This window comes from Pseudorca crassidens, chromosome 14 (genome assembly GCF_039906515.1).
Source record: "Pseudorca crassidens isolate mPseCra1 chromosome 14, mPseCra1.hap1, whole genome shotgun sequence".
Taxonomy (NCBI): Eukaryota; Metazoa; Chordata; class Mammalia; order Artiodactyla; family Delphinidae; genus Pseudorca; species Pseudorca crassidens.
The window spans coordinates 33,024,407-33,041,492 of NC_090309.1; the positions used below are offsets into that span (position 1 = coordinate 33,024,407).

Consider the following 17,086-nt stretch of genomic DNA (forward strand, 5'->3'; position numbering starts at 1 on the left):
AAATTCATTATTTCACCAAGTCTGTTTTCCTAGCCCTTTGCTGCTTCTACTAGACTGTGAAATCCTTGAGAGCCAGGGACATGTCATAGGCATTTTGTAATAAGATAAATTTAGCAAAGTTTGATAAATACTGAATTGAATTGATGTATTCCTTACCCTAGCCAGGCAGTCCTGCTTATAATCTAAGGAGGTGTCTTTTGTTAGAGGACAACATCCTTTTTCCCTAGGGGTAATTACCACCATTACCACCACCACCACCACCACACCATCAATACCACCACCATCACCATCAGCACTACCATCATAGTCATCACTGCCACCATCACCACCACCATCAATATCACCACCTTCACCATCACCGTCACCACCACCATCACACCATCAATACCACCACCATCACCATCAGCTCTACTATCGTAGTCATCACTGCCACCATCAATAACACCATCACCATCACCATCACCACTACCATCACCGCCACCACTACGGTCACCACCACAACCACCATCATCATCATCATCTGGGGCACTCACATACCAAATGCTTCATTAAAGCTTTTAATCTAATATTATTTAATCTTTAGGACACTTCTGCAAGGCAGAAATTTTAATGCCTGTTTCATTAATGAGAAGACTGAGGTTCGGAAAGGCTAAATAATTTGCTCAAGGTTGTACAGCTTGGTGAAAGGTTGAGCTGGTATCTGAAGCCAGAGATGCCTGATTCCAAAGTCAGCTCTCTTACCCCCTGTACTTGAGCTTGGTTCATTCCCATGAGGCACTGGGTCACATTTCATGCCAGGAGTCTTGAAAGAAAGGAAACAAAGGACTGTCCTAGCAAACACCATGGCCTTCATGTGTTTGCACGCACGGCAGGACCTGCCAACAAAGAGGGCAAAGCATGGCCTATCTGTGACCTTGGCTCTTCCTCTCCCTATCAGGTTGGGCTTCCCCTACCACCATCTAAAATAAGAACTCTGCTTGGCATCCAGTTCTCAGGCATCTACTGCCTCGGCTACATCCTCATGAGAGAGGAACAAGGCCATCATTATGGGACAGCTTTTCTTGTCTTCCTGTTCACTTTCATGATTTATTGTGGGAGGGACAGACGCACATCACAATCACCTGGGAAGTTTTTCCAAAATATACACGCCTGCCCCAGGCCCCCGAGGATCTGATCTGGCCCCTGGTTGAGAGCCACTGGTTTAGCACATTCATTTCCAAGGTCCGCAGTTCTCACTGGCCCTCTTATCATTGAAGACTCCCTCGTTCTTCCTCCAGACAAATGTTCTTCCTGCTCAGATGTAGTCCTACCATGCTTGGAATTGGCTTCACTGGCATGCCTTGATGTACTCTGCTTTCTTTCAGTCAGGGGTTCTCAACCAGGATGGTACCATCTCACAGGAAGGCATTTAGAGATAAATGTAGAGGCTTTTGTTTCTTGGATATCACAACAACTAGGAAGACTAGTGGCATTTACAAAAGAAGGATCAGAAATGCTAAGCATCCTACAGTCCCTCACGGTGAAAAACTGTCCCACTGAAAATGGCAATTGACACCCCTACTGAGAAAGGCGTTTGGCTGGAACCCAGATACTCTTGATTCAAGGTCTGAATTAGCCTCTGCAATGAACAGCATCCTCTCGGCGTGGCTGCCGCTGTCTTCCAGGGGCTGCTCTCCCCTCACCGTCTTTCAAATTCCCTCACAGTCCACAAACTACGGGCAAAGGGATTCTTAGCTTTCAAATATATTTGTGTAATACTTAGCTATCAAGGAAGCATGTCTCATCTTCATTTCTGTTTCCATTTAATCTAATTTAATCCCCTGCCCACGGCACTGAATGTTTCATCTAAAGAATGGGAGCAATGGGAAAGGGAGGAAAAAAGCAAGGGGCCATCGCTGCCTCGTGGGTGCATTTGAGCTGTCATGTCTGATCATAATTCCAGGTTGATGAATCCATCTAAAACATGGCTCAACACTGACTCTGTACCAGAAGTCTTACCTCTTTATCCTCTCCCAGGGACTACTCCTTTCTTGCTTACTCAGGCAAAAGCAGTGTGTAATTAAAGGTTTGTAGTAGAGGCTTTTAATGCCCACCCATATCTGGCTTTCCTCTCCTTTTAGATACACAGGAGGATGACTTTTTTTTTTTAATTAATTAATTTATTTTTGGCTGTGTTGGGTCTTCGTTGCTGCGCGTGGGCTTTCTCTAGTTGCGGTGAGCGGGGGCAACTCTTTTTTGCGGTGCGCGGGCTTCTCATCGTGGTGGCTTCTCTTGTTGCGGAGCACGGGCTCTAGGCAGGCAGGCTTCAGTAGTTGTGGCTCGTGGGCTCTAGAGCACAGGCTCATTAGTTGTGGCACATGGACTTAGTTGCTCTGCGGCATGTGGGATATTCCTGGACCAGGGATTGAACCAGTGTCCCCTGCATTGGCAGGCGGATTCTTTACCACTGCGCCACCAGGGAAGTCCCAGGCTGATGTTTTTTCACCCTCTTTAGGGTGAAGCCACGTGACCAGTTCTGACTGATGGCTTGTGAGTGGAAGGATACATGTCATTTCACAACTCTGCAGAGTTGAATTTCCCTTTTCCATCAGATCCAATCTGAACAAGCTATTAATTTATTGGCAGTGCTCCAGCTGGAGACTCTCCAGCGTTTCCTTCCTTTGCAGCCGTGATGGTGGAAGCTGGTGTTAAGGAATCTCTACCAGCCTAGCCCTCAGATAACTACCCTGAGCAGAGCCCCTGTTGACCCTCACCAGACGTGGAGCAGAGGCAGAGATTACAAAGGTTTATACCTTTGTCGTTTTGTGTCACTGACAGTTGGGGAATTGTTTGTTACCACGGCATAACCTAACCTACCCTGATTGATTCAATGTTCCCTTACATGTTTAGATTATTTTCATCTTGCGCATAGATCATGAGTCAGAGAGGCCTGGGTTTGAAGCTGAGTTCACCACTTACACTGACATTGGCTAACCTTGTTAAACCTGTTTCCTCACGTGTCAAACGGTGATCATGACTGTGCTGGCCTTACGTGGTTGCGAAGGAGATAACTAACTGGGATCATCCAGGCAAAGTGCTTATGCAGTGCATGGCAAGGGCTCAGAAAACCTTATTATTTCTTCTCCTTATTGATCTAAACTTGACTTTACCTGCCCCCCTGTCCCAAATCCTCACTGGAGCCTTTAGCTTTGACTGCCTGGAGTCCTTCTAATGTCTTTCTACATAAAAAGCAAATAGTCCGGGACGGCTTCCTGCTTCTCTTCCATTCCTTACAGCACCCAGAATAGGACATTGTTTGCAATAGGCATTGTCATCTATGCTTTTAATGGAGCACACACTTGTGACCGGAATTGAGAACATATTTACGCCAAATGAATGAAAGACTCAGCTCTTCCAAATGGAAGAAATCTAGTTACTATTTTCAGTACAAACCTGGCATGTCTGGGAAACATGTTAGGAAATATCCAAGTACCCACTTTGCCTTTTGTTGCCCAGTAATCACTGGGAGAGGTGAAATCTAGGCTCTTGGCCACACGTCAAAAATTAGACGCACGTTCTAAATTAGCATAAAGCAAATCTTATTTGCACTTATGTGACAGCCAAGTCTCGCTAAGGGGTGGCAGAGTTTGTTCCTGGACCACTGGGAGTCCTTCAGCATTGAAGATAGTGGCAGGTCATTTTAGGACAGGTGCCTTCCTCCAGCACTCCAGGATTCTATTCTCAGCTTAACACTTACCAGGTCTCCACAGCTAAGGAAACTAGAATTACTTGGCTGACTCAGACAGAAACACAAAACAAAAAAAAAGAGTTTTGTCTTATTTATTTTTATTTTGAACCATAAGCCAAACCTTCCAATTTGCAGGCAGTTCTACTAACTATTACCTGACCTGATAAGTCCTCTCCAAATCTGGAACTTAGTCGGAGGAACACTGAAAATCAGCCATAGAGTTCATCTCAATACAAAAAAAAAAAAAAAAGACATTCCTGGCTCCTGAAAAACTTTTTTTCCCTGTTGCCTCTTAGAATTATTATTGTAGCATTTTCAAGGTACCTTCTAATGGACTCTGTTTTCCTTACTGAGAGTCAAGTTTGCATTTTTGTTACTGGAAGACTTCTTCCAAAGCATTTCTGAAAAAAGCTACGTCTTTGTGTTTTAACACATCTACAGAGATGAATTTCCCTTTTCCGTCAGACTCAATTTGAACAAATTATTAATTCATTGGATCTTTCAGTGCATTATAATCAGATGTCCTCAGAGTCCTATCCATCAGTTAAGCCCCAGACCTCTCAAGCATCTCTGTGGGCTGCATAGGGTCGGAGTCCCTGATACTTTCAATCAACTACAGCCGATTTAACAGCAGAGCAGTAGCTCCTCAATTAAGTAACCTTGACCGCCTAATATACCATCATTTCCTGAAACTCTGATGCAGGGGGTTTTAATTCCTGGAATCTACCCAGGAGTATTGCCATGTGTTTCTCATTATGACCCAACTGCCCAGGGCAGTGATGAGTGGAAAGAGCTGGGCTGAGAGTCAGCGGCAGACATCGTCCCAGCTCTGTCATTATCTAATCCTAGGTCCTTCCGCAGGTCACTTAATCCGGTGGGTTGACAAAGACTAAACAGTTTTCTCATCTGTGAATTAGAGACAGTAGCACTTGCCCTAGCGACCAAGCAAGGTTGTCTTTGGGACATTTGTGAGATGGCGTAAGTGCTGGGAGACTTTAGTTTCGACTCTAAAGATTTCTTTTGAAAGTTAATATTTGGGAACCCAGAAGGTGGTGAGGTTCCCAGTCTAACGTTATAAAAATCTGTTTAATGACCATGTCCCTGGAGTATAACACATAGGAATGGCCCTACAGATCATCACCACATGTGACCATGCAATTGTGGATCTGGGTGAATGGCAAGACAGGGTCCCCTTGTATGGGGAAAAGAGAAAGAGAAAATTGGTGTTGAACAAAAAGGAAGTCATGGAGGAAGGAGCTGGGGGGTCTAATGGGGAAGCAACACACGGTGAGCCTGCAGAGGGCCTCTGCAGATGGAAGGATTTATTGGGTGACAGGCTGTGGCTTTGGGAAGTCCTAGAAATCAACTCTTCAGGGCTTACTGCCATCCTCCAGCACACCATCTCCTCCACTCCTGCCCCATCCCACCATGCTATTTTTGAAGTCTGTAGGGCACACATGAATACAGCCAGCACTTTCCCAGACTCACGATGGAGAATCCACTTTTTCCATTTAGGTGACTAATAGCTCTCTATAAAATAGACCGATGTGTGATACATAAATATCTAGTGTAATAACAGAAGAGCCTTGCAAGACGGGAAAGGTACATTCATGTCTGGCGGTTGGTCAACTGGGTGCATTAATCTTAGAGGACCCCCAGAAGACTTAAGAAGGCCAGCTGCTCCTTGACTGTTTTCCTCTGGACAGAGCCCTTCTAAATCTGACTTTTCAAATCCCTGATTGAATTCCCAGCAGTCTACTTTTCCTGACTGTAACCAGAAAAGCATGCTCGAATGAACATGAAATTCCGTCATATAAAGCCTTGTGAAGCCCAGTCCGCCAGCCCCGTCGCCAAAGCCACTAATAATGCCCTATTGTGTTGCTGTGGTAGTCTAGGTTATCATTATGAAGTCTTTGCTTCTGGTTGAGAAAACATGACGTTCCATTAAATGTATAATCTGGGTTTCTTCCAGGCCAGAGACACATCCTGCTTAAAGCTGAAATAAGCTGAGATTTAATGTCACAGAAAAGAAGAGAACCATTCGCTGGGAAAAAAGGGAGTTGAGGGGTTGGGAGAAGAATGGTGAATTCAGTGCCTTGTGAGCTGTTGGTTTCAGCCTGTAGACAGTGTGTTGACGGCCAGAGGATCTTGGAAGCCCAAGGAAAAAACGCATCAGAATTCTTTCCCTTTGCACGCTGCGACAGTTGGGTGCTGGACAGCACTGTTTGGGGAGATTCCTTCTAGGACGGAAGACCATGTCTTTAGGGACCAGCCAGGGGACTGTTTGCTATCACTGCCTTTTGGTCCATCCGCCAGCTCTGGGCTCCACAATCCCATAAATTAGCCTGACTCGAGATGGCAAGCTGGAGGTACACACGCTTACCACACCAAGCTCTAGCAAGTTTCTCATTCAGCACAAAAATGTCCCTCTCTTCAAGCAATAGGACAACCAAAGGAAGTCAGAGGAGTCCACCTCCATGTAAAGGTAGGTACTTGTAAAGGTCTCCCCACCATTTTTTTCCTGGAACGTTTTTGGGTCCCCAACATATTGCCAAGGATCCTATGGTGCGTTTAGAAATGTACTCCAGGATTAAACATGAAAGAGGCAGCATCCTCTATCATCATGAGGGGCTTGGAGCTCAGCAGGCTGGTTAGACAGCCTCCTCACACTTGAAGTGAGTTTTTAAAAACTCAGGACAGGACTTCCCTGGTGGTGCAGTGGTTAAGAACCCACCTGCCAATGCAGGGGACATGGGTTCGAGCCCTGGTCCAGGAAGATCCCACATGCCGCGGAGCAACTAAGCCCGTGCGCCACAACTACTGAGCCTGCGCTCTAGAGCCCTGAGAGCCACAACTACTGAAGCCCATGTGCCACAACTACTGAAGCCCATGCACCTAGAAGCCAACGCTCCGCAACAAGAGAAGCCTCCACAATGAGAAGCCTGCCCACCGCAACCAAGAGTAGCCCCTGCTCTCAGCGACTAGAGAAAACCCGCGTGCAGCAGCAAAGACCCAATGCAGCCAAAAATTAAATAAATGAATAAATAAATACATTTTAAAAACTCAGGATACCTTATTTTGGTTGAATATAAAAGTAATATATGTTCTTTGCAGAAAAATGTGAAGATTCAGAAAAGTGTAAAAAAAGAATGTAAAAATCCTACTTTCTACAGACAAATACTATTACATATTGGGTAAATAGAGACATATACATGTGCGTGTTTATATTTTTAGAAAGGCAGAATCACAGTGTATAATGTCTGGTAACTGTATTTTCACCTAAGAGTATATTATGAGCATTAAGTATTTCTCCTAAAAATATCTTACAGGGCTTCCCTGGCGGCGCAGTGGTTGAGAGTCCGCTTGCCGATGGAGAGACGCGGGTTCGTGCCCCGGTCCGGGAAGATCCCACATGCCGCGGAGCGGCTGGGCCCGTGAGCCATGGCCGCTGAGCCTGCGCGTCCGGAGCCTGTGCTCCGCAACGGGAGAGGCCACAACAGTGGGAGGCCCGCGTACCACAAAAATAAATAAATATATAAACAATAAAAATATCTTACAAGCATGCATAACATGTGTACTCAATATCATGTGTGTATCATGTCTTATTAAATCCTCTGTTGTTAGACATTTAGGTAATTTTCAGCTTTATCATCACAAACAGCACTGCCATGAACATACGCATAGGCACCTCTTTCTGACTATCTTGGATTTTTCCTTTGATACAGGTTGCCAAATTATCTTCTTGTCTGTGCTATCCAATACAGTAGCCACATGTGGCTATTTAAATTTAAATTAATTAAACTTAAATAAAATAGAAAGTTCCTTTCTTCAGTCCCACTAGGAACAATTTAGCCGTCAATAGCCACATAGGACTAGTGGCTACCATACTGGAAAGCACAGATAGAGAACATTCCATCAACACAGAAAGTTCTACTGGACAGCACAAGTCTAGAAAGACCAAACAAATTTATATTTTCGTTAGTAAGATATGACAATGGCCCTCCCTCCCACAAGTTGGACAATACTGAATATTATAATTCTTTAAAAATCTCTGCCAACTTAATAAAAATTACATCTTGTTCGATTTTTCCATTTATTTGATTACTAGGGAAGTTGAACTTTTTTGTTTATTGACTTTCATTTTTTTGTGTGAATTATTTATATAGTAAGCCTGTTTTCTATTGGGATGATCTTTTTAAAACTGCTTATTATATATTAAGGTTAAGGTTACTCTACAGAGGTGAATTTATGTTGCAAAAGTTTTTGTAACTTGTTATCTTTTATTTATGGCATTTTTCGTTTATAGCCATGTAAGATTTTAATATATTTAAATCTTTTTGTAGTTTTCTTTATTGTTTCTACTCTGTTTTTAAAGCTCTAAATCTAAGATTACAGTAATACTCATCTACATTTTCTTCTAATTCTTTCAACACTTCCTTTTTAAAATGAAATGTTTAACATTTAAATTTTCAAACCTCTTGGAATTTATTTTTGTGTGTGGGGTAAAGTATAAATCTAACCTTTTTCTTTTCCCATGTTACCAACCATTTGTTCAAAAACCATTTTTAAAAATAATGAATTCGTTCTCCACTGATTTGAACTTCCACTAAATGGAAGTACATGTCCTTGGATCTATTTCTAGATTTTCTATTATGTATACCTATTCTTTGGCCTTTACCATCCTGTTCTTCAATTAATTTGCCTCACAATACATTTTACTATTTGGAGGTATAAGTATTTCTTCATTATTCTTTTCCCAAAATGTTTTAGCTCTTATTACCTGTTTTTTTTTCCCTCTAAGATAAACCTAGAATCATTTTGCTAAATTCCTCTCACCACCAAAACAAGTTTTTTCAGAACTCTGATTTTAAAGTTTAATTCATTTTACAAATTAATTTGGGAAGAGTCGATATCTCTACAGTGTGGAGTTACTCCATTCAGAGACATGGTGATTCTGTCCTTTTTTTCAAATCTGCCTCTATGTTCTTCTGAACTGGCTTTCTTTTCTTTTTCTTTTTTCTTTTTCTTTTTTTTTAAAAGAACAATGATAGGCATCACTGACTGTTTTCAGACACAGTCTCTGAATCTGTGAGCTGGTGCTCCCAGGCTCTAGAAGTAACAAAAGACATTCCATTTCTTAGCATGGAAGTATATTTTCAGTATCCACCTTCTCATAAATCTCCAAGAAAGAGATCTCCCTTTTCATCCAAAGAATCTGGAGTTCAAAACAGCCTTTACGGAAAAATTCAAACTCCAGGGGCAACTGCAAAGCACATTTGGTGTCTAGCTGGCCAGCTTATTTTGCAGGACTCTTTTTCCAACTCGCAAATACTTTCCAGTCTGTGAAATTAATCTCCCCACCACTGTAACAGCAAGCGCCCGTCCTGGCAGTGGGGAGCACACCAGTGTTAGCACGGATCTCCTCTGAGGGGCTTTTTATTGTTAAAGCTGCTTTTTAGTAGATAGCATGAAACTTCCTTGAATGACTGTGGCTTGGCAAATCTAAGGGGGATTGGTCAGAGTTCAGCTCTCCCTTGAGCAGTCCTGAAGCCTCATCCATTTTCGCAAGGAAACCAGGGCTCCTCCACCACCCTGGTAGCCCACGAGTCAAATCGCCAAGAACTTGAATTCGCCTACATCAGGGTTTCTCAAGCCGAGAGGGAGGAGGAATATACCCGCAGGGGACTTTTGGCAACTTCTAGAGACATTTTTGCTTGTCACCGTGGAGAGACGGTGGAGGCAGCGCGGGATGGGGGGCAGGGGTGCAGGGAAGATTCTGGAGGGGGGTAGTACCGGCATCTAGTGGGTAGAGGCCAGGGATGCTCAACACCCTGCAAGGCACAGGACGTCCCCACGACAAAGAACTCCCCAGCCTCAAACTCAATGGTGCCGGGGTGGAGAAATCCGCCTTGTATTTTCACTAACTTCCCAGTCTGCCTACATTCTATCATTAGGAACAAAGATAAAGCAATATGTAGGACAGTTTTTAAACAAGAGACGATTGACTTTTAAAAGCCCACGCCTCTTACTTTACACGTGCCTGAAAGTTCTGCCTCTCGTAAGCAAGCTTTTCTCACCGAGGTTTCTAAAGCAAATGGAAAGGGTTCACGGAAACGTAGTAGGTCAACAGTATCCTTACACTCCCATCCTCAGACTCACGCGCCTCGGTCAAGAGAAAGCAAGGCAGGAAAGAATTTGTCCCGAGAACAAGCAGCGACGCCTGCCCCGCCGGCTCGGGCAGCGGCGAGGGAGGGGGAGGCGCGCCCCGTCCACAAAGGCGCAGCGCTGGGGGCACCGCCGCCTCCCGCGGCCCCTCTTGGTCCCTGGAGATGCGTGCCTGTCCCAAAGCCACACTGCCAAGGAGCCTAGCCCGGGAAGAAAGCATCACCAGCTTAAACTAGGGTGGAAAACTCAGGGCACTTACTTGTCCAAAATGAAGTACAGGTCAAATCCCCCGTAGCAGGCTGGACCCCCTTCCTCCCTGCGTCCCCCTTGCCCGGCGCAGATGAGCACAAAAGTGGCCAAAGAGAGACACTTGAAGCCAATGCCCAGGGCTTTCTGCTCCACGGTGGCCATGACCTGCAGCCCAGGGAGAGGGTAGGGTCCTCTCCTTCCCACGCTCCTCGAACTCGCCAGGACCCTCAAGGGCGCGCCATCCGAGAGGCTCTCCTCTCGGGCCTTTTATTCCCCCTCGCTCTCCCGAAACTCCCCGGAAGCAATTGTCTGGAGGAGTTCAAGGTTTTCCTTCTGGTTTCCGCTAAGATTCTGTTTCTAGGTTTCAGGTTTCAAGAATCCCAACGCTGTAGTCCGCTTTTTTAAAGGGGTTGTTTTTGACTTGGGCCGGCAGGCCGCTCCGGAGGCAGCGCTGAGGTTTTGCAATTGAAGCAGTTCCGTGCTGATGGTTCTTTGTCCCAGATTTTAAATATTATGGGTTGGGTTTTCAAATTGTTCTTGATTGGGGGAGTGCTTTGCCTTTTCTCCCTCCTCTCTACCCACCCCCCTTTCTTATTTTGATGCGGGAAGAAAGTTCAAAGGGTGCCACCTTGTGGCCAAGGACGGCAAAGCACTCTTCCGCGTTCAAGGGAGCGTGGGTGTGCCCGTTTTCTTATTCCTTCCGTTTTCTCACGCATCTTCCCTTTCATTCTGCATTACCTCTTACCCATTTCTACTTCTTTCTCACTCGCTAGCCTTTTTATCCTTGCCCTTTCCTTTCCTGTCCTACGTCCGCTAATAAGGTCACTGTAAACGTTTGATGAGAACTTACTCCAAGCACTATGGCTCCGACCCCAGGCTGGGACCTTTGCAAACAAGACACTGGGCAAATGAGCAGAGAAGAACGGGCCTTTGTGATCTGAATCATCCAAGTGACCTTACTATACACTTAGCGCAGATCATAAAAGAGACTGTTGGGATGTGGTCATGTGGCTGAAAGCAAAAACAGTCTCACACAGAAGGCTGTTCCTGCCTGGAACAGCTGAGTATGCTCTAGCGATTGTCTTCATCTCCAGAGTTTAGAGATTCTGTGATAAGTTCTTTTCAGCCTGTGAACTTTGACTTTTTTTCACCCAATCTTTGATTTAGGACAGAGGAAGTAAACAGCTTACAAGAGGGTGAACCTTCCAAGAAGTTTGGGACTGGCAGGGAAGCCCTGTGCGAGCGTTTCTGCAGTGAGGGATCCTCTTTAGGGTGGGCTCTGGGCCCCTGTTCCCAGCCAGAACTCAGTTTTAGCTTCATACGTCTTCCATTCTGGGAATCCTCAATACACACTCTTGCTCCATTTTTCAGGATTCTTTCTCCAGACGCTCATCTTCCCCTCTGCTTGAGAGTCTCTAAGTTTTGGAGATTCATAATGCATTGCACCAGCTTGCCTTCCAAATGATCCCTAATATTCCTCATCTCCTGGTATTCACACCTCCCCTCCCACACTGAATGAGACTGATCTGTGTGTAATTAATAGATACTGCGGAAATGATGGTGTGAGACTTCTGAGACTAGGTCATAAAAGATACTGGCATTTATCTTTTTGAATTAGAATTTTCTCCAGATGTATGCTCAGGAGTGGGAATGCTGGATCATATGGTAACTTTATTTTTAGTTTTTTAAGGAACCTCCATACTGTTCTCCATAGTGGCTACACCAATTTACATTCCCACCAGCAGTGTAGGAGGGTGTCCTTTTCTCCATACCCTCTCCAGCATTTATTATATGTAAGCTTTTTAATCATGGCCATTCTGACCAGTGTGAGGTGATACCTCATTGTAGTTTTGATTTGCATTTCTTTAATAGTTAGTGATGTTGAGCATTTTTTTCATGTGCCTGTTGGCCAGCTGTACGTCTTCTTTGGAGAAATGTCTATTTAGGTCTTCTGCCTGTTTTTTGATTGGGTTGTTTGTTTTTCTGATATTGAGCTGTATGACCCCAATGTTCATAACAGCACTGTTTACAATAGCCAAGATATGGAAGCAACCTCAAAGTCCATCGACAGATGAATGGATAAAGAAGATGTGTACAATGGACTATCACTGAGCCATAAAAATTAATGAAATAATGTCATTTGCAGCAACATGGATAGACTTAGAGATTATCATACTAAATGAGGTAAGTCAGAGAAAGACAAATATCATATGTGGAATCTAAAATATATATGTGGAATCTAAAAAAATACAAATGAACTTATTTACAAAACAGAAACAGACTCACAGACATAGAAAACAAAATTATGGGTACCAAAGGAGAAAGTGTGTTTCAGGGGGGGGGATAAATTAGGAGTTTGTGATTAACATATACACACTACTATATACAAAATAGGTAAACAACAAGGTCCTATTATAGCACAGGGAACTATATTCAATATCTTGTAATAAGCTATAATGGGAAAGAATCTGAGAAAGAATAGATAGATGATAGATAGATAGATAGATATGAATGACTTTGCTGTAAACCTAAAACAATTACAACATTATAAATCAACTATATTTCAATAAAGAAAAGAAAGATATTGTAGTTTCCTCCTTGCTCTCTTGGACCACTTTCTCTGGGGAGCCCAATGCCATGTCATGAGGTTGCTCAAGCAGCCCTATGGAGGAGCCCGTGTAGTAGGAAACTGAGATCCCCTGCTGAAAGCCAGCATCAATCTGCCTGCCATGTGAGTGGCCCTTCTTGGAGGTGGATCCTCCAGCCCCAGTCAAGCCTTCAGATGACAGCAGTCCTGGTTAACATCTTGACTGCAACCATATGAGAAACTCCAAGCCAGAACCACTCAGCCAAGTCAATCCCAGATTCCTGTTCCACAGAAATTATGAGAGAATGAATGTGTATTTGTGTTTTAAGCCTCTAATTTTGAGGGTAGCTTGTTATGCAATAATAGTCAACTAATAAATGCCCATTACCATGTTAAAATTTTCAGGCTATCTTTAGGTGAGAAAAATGTCTAACCATATTTCCCAGGCTTACTTGACCAGGAAACTGTTCTTTTTAAAAAAATACCTACTAATAACTACTCTCAGAAAAAAATAATTTGGGGGAGATTAAAATACTCTAACTTGTCCAAGTCTTCTTTTCTCATACCCTTTCCCTCCCCAAAGGATTGAAAACCCATCCTGGTCTCACTGCAGCTCTATAATGAAAATGAAGGTGAGGAAAATCTGTAGAAATTAAGTGGGTAGATGAAAGCAGAAAATCCAGGGGAAACTGATTAGGAGAGGAAAGGAATACAAGATAGAAAAACATAACGAAGGGACTTCCCTGGCAGTCCAGTGGTTGGGACTTCGCCTTCCAGTGCAGGGGATGTTGGTTTGATCCCTGGTCAGGGAGCTAAGATCCCATTTGCCTTGTGGCCAAAAAAACAAAACATAAAACAGAGGCAATATTGTAACAAAATCAATAAAGACTTTAAAAATGGTCCACATCAAAAAAATCTTTAAAAAAAAGGAAAGAAAAACATAATGGAGAGAACATTTGTGGGTGACAGGATTGGCAAAGAATAGGAAAGGGCTTGAACTGGAAAGGGATTTGGGGGAAGTTTATGAATGTCTTCTCTCATCCTCATGCTCTAGGGACCTCTTTGGTCCTTTCGAGTTTGGTTGACAGGGTAATGTATTTAGACGTTTATAGTTTAGAAAGTTAGTCTGGCAGGGGATCAGAAGAGTCCTGATAGAACTCTTCAAAGTTACAGACACCATTATTAAAGATAGGTGAGGGAATTCTCAGGGAGGAAGGAAATTCAGTATGAAACAAAGTTATGGAAAAGGGGAGAGAGTGGAAGCTTCTCCCCTGGGACAAAGATGATGCTTTAGAAGACAGAAAGGTAGTTAGAGGGATTCAGATGCTTGAATGACCAAGTTGTCTCTGCCTTTCTTTCAATATTCTAGATACAGGTCTGTTAATACATGTTGACCATTTCTAGATCTTAAAAGTGACTCTACCCTTCTCTCTCACTCTCTCTCTAGCCCAGAGAAATCCATTCCAGGTGCACCTTCCAATTAGAGGGTTTTGTGCCAGCCTCACTCACTATGGAGAGATGTCCTCCAAATATGCCCATGAAGTGAACTTGATATTGAGCTATGGAGATATGATTATTCTCAGAGAATGTTGAAGTAGAACAAAGGTGTCCAGAGTCTATAACAGGATAAATGAAGTGCCTGGTATGATACCACTATGGTGGCTCAGCAGGTCCACAAGAGGAGACATGTTCAGGTTCTTCAAATTGGCAATATTTTCCTTTGGTTGTGAAGATGTAACAGACTTATAATTAGTGCATGTAGGGAAATGGAGAGGTGGATCAGTCACTTGAGGTTGGAGGAGAACTTGGGAAGAGTATCCAATGGGTTCCTGTTAGCATGTCCCAGATTAAATTCACAGCTCAGAGATGTTCAAGTATCAATATTCCTTTATGCAAAGGTTATCATCATCTCGAGGGAATGCTCAGTGCTCTGATTGGACTGAGGTTGTCCAGGATTCTAATCTCTTCCAAGGACTCCTGTTTCCTGGAGGAGATTGACTGGCCTTCCCAAGTTCCCTAGAGAAAGCCATATGGGGTTTGGAAGGAATTCCTCTGCCTCTCAAACTCAAGTCAGTGGAAGAACACTATAAATGATGCCTGGGCTGTGGATAGATATTTCTGGGGTTGAAGAAACACAAGGGCAAATTAACCATGCACGTGGATGTGCCTGAGTGATAATCTGGAAGTCAAGCAGAGAAGAGCTTCTTGAATGAAGAAGCATCAACAGTGCTGCATTCTGTGGAAGTTGAGACCATAAGCCCTGAGAAAACCCCACTGACTTGACACGTGTCATCTTGTCAACAAGGAGCATGCCGGTGGAGCAGTACATGGGGACATTAGACTGCACTGGGTTGCTAGGAAGGGGAAACTTCTATTTCAAGAAGAGAGAGGGATAGGGGGTTAACTTGTGAATGTTCGCATGTTTTATGACACAAAGAAGGATCCTAAGATATTTAAGAATACTAAGAATTTTAAGTTCGCTGCCTTCCAAAAAATTGGAGAGTTTGCCTTACTACACTGACCATCTTAAGGCTTTAGCCCCGCACTCTAATCACTTTTCTACTGAATTTGCCAGTCTTCGTTCTTTGAGACAGAAATTGTTAAATATGACCTTCCTGTCTACCAGCCTCCAGTGACTCACTCTCCCTTATTTGTCCCCCACTCTCCAACACATTTGACTGAGCCCCTTTTGTCAAGCTCTCGAAAACAAAGTTTGCTATCCTGACCACATTGCCATCTAATCTTCTAAGAATCCCACTGGGCACCAAAGGACCATTTGTCCAGTTTCCTGGCAAAGATTTTGGAAGATGTTCCAGATAACAGAGACTACTCAAGAAAATTTGGCAAATTTTTTCTTTAGCAAAATTTGTCCACAATATGGACAGATCTGACACTCTCGACCAAATTTTGTGTCAATCAAATAGGTTCAATGTTTGCTGAGGTCTGGGAGGTCCCACTGGTCCTTGGGCCTTGTTGACACCCCATAGCCTTCTAAGGCAAAACATCCTTCAGTAAAAATTAGTCTCTTTTAACTGTTATGAGATTTCCTTCATGCCTGTCCTCCATGGGATCACCATCTGCAAAAAGTCAAGAGAGCCCTCCCAGAAGCAATTTACTGTTCAGGATAACAACATTTCTAAAGACTCTAAATCAGCTGAATGATGGCTTTTGGTTGTAAGAAAAGAAAAGGCACCAGTAATAACTTCAAGTCCAGTGGCAGAACCATAGTCTATAGCAAAATACTTTGATGGCATTCCATAAGACAAGTCATCAACAACCTCAGCTCAGAAACAGTCAAAGCCTTGTTAAACCCAGCATCCCACTGATAACCTTACCAAAGCCCATCACAGTCTAGCTTGAAAATCAGTTCACTTCAATATATCCCTTGACTCAATTTATGGCAGTCCCAAACTCATCTCAAAGCCCTGTTTACAGCCACCCAAATGCAGAGATAGAACTTATTCAACACAGTCCTAACCCAGCTCTGATTAATCCAGAGCCATGAAAAAAAATGAGCCAATTTCAGAGATAGATCCTGAGTAATATAGTTCCCAACCCACCTCAGCTAAGCCCACAGACCATCCCAGTTTATCCTAAACCAGACCCAAGTCCAGCCTGAAGTTTGATCACCAATCCCCTTTAGCCTAATCCAGCCAGAGTCTAGCCAAATCTCAAAGCCAAATACAGCAAGCCTTATGAGGACACATTCCTACAAGGACTCAACCAAGAGAATAATCCATAATTCATACCAGAATACTGTAAAAAAAAAAAAATCCATCCCAGATCCTCACAAGACTTGAAGTCTTGCAAACAAAACATTTATTTCATCCAGAGCAGAGACCAGGCCAATCCAACCCAGAACCCAAGAGAGGAACGAAATGGACCAGTGCAGGAGTCTAGGTTACTAACAAGACCAGAGTTTACAAATGCCTAATATAAGATTTATCAGACAACTCAAGGTCATCACAAAGGTAAATACAAGACCAATACAGCCTTTTTCTACCCAGTTCTGCTCAGCCTTGGCATATTTAAGGATATTTAAGATCAAGGTCTTACTCAGAGACCCCAGACAAGTTTACAACTGAAGATGCCACAAGAAATCTACTTAGACCTGTCAAGCCTATAACTCCTTCGACACTTTTTGCTAATGACCACTATCCAAGTCCCAAGCCCCAAAGAGCAATTGTTCTCAAAGTTCATGTGCATCACATGTGTGTGGGTGAAGCTGTGTGGAAGGGGAACTGTGAAGGTGGGGGCAAAGACGTTAACCACTCTGGAATAACCAATGGCACTTTTTCAAGATACATATATCTGTAAAATATTAGAAATGGATGTAGGGGTTTCAGGGACACACATAG

The 17,086-nt window shown here is 43.4% G+C and overlaps 1 protein-coding gene across 5 annotated transcripts in view; it reads right to left on the bottom strand.

Annotated features, from left to right (window-relative positions):
- ANTXR1 (ANTXR cell adhesion molecule 1) overlaps positions 1–10,687 on the bottom strand; it is a 245,461-nt gene extending 234,774 nt beyond the window's left edge. For 4 of the 5 annotated variants that reach the window (XR_010934482.1, XM_067704845.1, XM_067704843.1 and 1 more), the window contains exon 1: positions 10,152–10,686. Coding sequence is in view for 4 of the 5 variants with exons in the window: in XM_067704845.1 (XP_067560946.1) it covers positions 10,152–10,303 (152 nt within the window). In the remaining variant the exon portion in view is untranslated. Of the gene's footprint in view, positions 1–10,151 lie in introns of all 5 variants that reach the window. The other variant, XM_067704842.1, reaches the window with a different exon arrangement.
- Between the last annotated feature and the right edge of the window lie 6,399 nt (positions 10,688–17,086).